The sequence below is a fragment of the Tasmannia lanceolata genome, unplaced genomic scaffold (genome assembly GCF_043159265.1).
Source record: "Tasmannia lanceolata isolate RefF3 unplaced genomic scaffold, GAP_Taslan_0.1 ptg000003l, whole genome shotgun sequence".
In the NCBI taxonomy this organism is placed as follows: Eukaryota; Viridiplantae; Streptophyta; class Magnoliopsida; order Canellales; family Winteraceae; genus Tasmannia; species Tasmannia lanceolata.
The window spans coordinates 57,271,194-57,273,698 of NW_027518680.1; the positions used below are offsets into that span (position 1 = coordinate 57,271,194).

The 2,505-nt window shown below is 35.0% G+C and overlaps 1 protein-coding gene across 2 annotated transcripts; it reads right to left on the reverse strand.

Moving 5' to 3' along the window:
• Positions 1-2,505, reverse strand: LOC143863560 (replication protein A 70 kDa DNA-binding subunit B-like). 2 transcript variants are annotated; one of them, XM_077374270.1, is made up of 6 exons: positions 2,390-2,505; positions 1,499-1,570; positions 1,052-1,154; positions 604-728; positions 437-515; positions 1-323 (listed from the first exon to the last, which is right to left on the reverse strand). In XM_077374270.1, exons 4-6 carry the CDS (start codon positions 659-661, stop codon positions 146-148), a joined length of 315 nt encoding a protein of 104 aa, XP_077230385.1. In that variant the 5' UTR covers positions 662-728; positions 1,052-1,154; positions 1,499-1,570; positions 2,390-2,505; the 3' UTR covers positions 1-145. The 2 variants fall into 2 exon arrangements, with proteins under 2 accessions (XP_077230385.1, XP_077230392.1); XM_077374277.1 differs by lacking the exon at positions 1,499-1,570.

Consider the following 2,505-nt stretch of genomic DNA (forward strand, 5'->3'; position numbering starts at 1 on the left):
ATCCTCAAATCCTGCCTTTTGGGGTTTGCTGAATCCGATGCCTTAAATCCACGTTGGATCCCGACACGCGAATCCAAATCCATGCAACATAGCCATTCGGTATTAAAAGTAAACTTTATAAGAGAGAGACATGGACACTTAACAATTATTTTCTTATACTACTGATAAAGCCATACCTTATCCTGGCCCAAAGATGGGTCACTGGTAATGTGAGTAAGAAAGACCTATCAGAATACATAGATCTTGCTCCACTCTTGGAAGAATTGGAGATCATGCTAGAACCAACAGAAGCCATTGAAGCTCCTTTCCCCTCGGAATCATACCTGTTAGCCAATGAAAATGTGAAGATTGAATCAATCAAAAAAAAATGTGAAGATTGATGCTATGTTTTATGAAACATTAAAACTAGACTAGACACGGTAAATTGATGGCTTACCAAGATCTAAGCTTCTTTGATTCAGGTACATCTAGATTTATCAGTACACTGCTTTTGCTTAATGCTGACACAGATACTCCTAAAGAAGTATATGAAGTTAACAACTATAGTTGTTTAGCAAATCTTTTAAAAAGGAGAAAAATCAGTCCTTTTGTCATTGGCAATACCATGAAAATCTCCAACCTTGAGGCTTTTTATTGCTACAATGGGGGATGTTTCAACCATATCCAGCAATTCCTGCCCCACATTTGTAGCAAGATCATTCCACAAAGAGACAGTAACAGTCTTCTTTCTGCGTTTACAATTACCAAATTCAGTGATAACAAACAAAACTAGAAAGACAATTTACTGACAACCCATAAGAAAATTGCTTTGCAGGGACAGCCGAGAAATGATTTATAAGGACACTTTCCACAGACCATATGACTTTATAAAATTTAACACTACAGAATGCAACCATAGCAAAGAAATCAACTTAGAAAGACAATTTGCTCACAACCAATCAGAAAACTGCTTTGCACTAAGAAATTATTTATAGGGACACTATTCATGGACCATATGATTTTATAAAATTTATCACTACAAAATGCAACAATAGCAAAGAAATCAACTCACGACTCATCTGCAATTGTGATATCACGCTTTGGAATAGTTTCATTGTTAATCTTCCTTCGAATACTCAGAGTAGTGGAAACATTCTGAACCACTCCAATAATGTCTGCAAAGTAAATAACATAATAAAGCAACTGGAAATAACAGGACTAATAATATTAATAAAAACCCAGAAATGTAAAAAAAAAAAAAAAAAGTTTCATTTCAAAGCAAAAGAATCATTTTCTACAAGATCTGGATGTGGTTTTTACGAACAAGTTCCTTTCCATTAACATATGAAACCAGCTGATCAATTGGGACAAAGTTAAATTTAGTTTCAGGGACAAAGGCTCCCTCTCCTATCACCTCTTCAACTTCAGAGTTTTCATTTAAAGTCATCTCATAATCATTTTGAACAGTTTTAAATTGTTTGTTTGCAACTTTCAGAATTCCTCTAGATATATAGTAAACCTTTCCCAATTCAAACTTTGGATAGAACTTGTTAGCAGCTTCATTAAACATAGTTGCCTGGATCTGGGTACCCTGCATCACAGGTTTGTCAGAAGAGAGATTAATATGCTATTGTGGCTGCATGGACTGTATTATTTGATCAGAAAACAAAGACTGGTAAAAGTTCAATTTCACATAAGGATGAGCAAATCTAAGTTCTCATAATACTACAAACGATTGCATTTGTGCATTAAATATCATTTTTTTATCATAAGAGTTCTTAAATATCATTAAATATCATTAAGAACTCTTAGGCTTACTGTTTGTCGCTCATATGTGATGAGCCTTGGTCCTCCCTCTCTCACATGTTCCAAGTTAGGGTGGCTTATGTGCCTTATATTGCATGATCTTTCTCTTTATCAAATAAACCAGTAGGGTCCCTTCCCAACCCCAGTTTACCCATAAAAAAAAATTTTGTGCATTAAATATGTGGACATATCATATATAAGAACTTGCATGCATGACATCATAAACATACTCCCCATTTCACACTAAGTACAAAATGCATCACACATCTTTATGATTGTCTATAGAGAAATAAGTAAATCATTGGTTTATCAATTTAACACAGATAGGTAGAAATCTTGCACCAAACTTAATCACAAAAAGAGTAAGAAAAGGAAAAGACAATAGTTTCATCATTGGTAAAAGAGAAGTTTTCATTCTAAAAACAATAGAGGATGCTACAACGCAAGTAATCACTTAGGGCCTGTTTGTTTTAGATTATGACAACCGATTGTGGAGTCCCCAACCGATAATGGGACTCAAATTTAGTGCAATTTCCACAATCGGTTGTCGAAATCTTAAACAAACAGGGCCTTAGATAAATGTGAAGATCGAAGGAACACTTACATCTTCATCTGTAAATTCCACATTGAAGACATGGCCTTCTCCTCTGGCATTCTTATATGTTCGCAAATTGCCCTTGCTAGTGAGCCGAACCTTTATTGTCCAGATGCCTTGATAAG

What these genes read in the sequence shown, in the direction of transcription:
- LOC143863560 (XM_077374277.1), bottom strand. Translation starts at nt 661, where the DNA reads ATGGTTGAAACATCCCCCATTGTAGCAATAAAAAGCCTCAAGGTTGGA. An exon ending in CAAGGTTGGAGATTTTCATG is followed by an intron (nt 516 to 603) that starts GTATTGCCAATG and finishes ATACTTCTTTAG; the next exon opens with GAGTATCTGTGTCAGCATTA. An exon ending in TCAAAGAAGCTTAGATCTTG is followed by an intron (nt 324 to 436) that starts GTAAGCCATCAA and finishes ATTGGCTAACAG; the next exon opens with GTATGATTCCGAGGGGAAAG.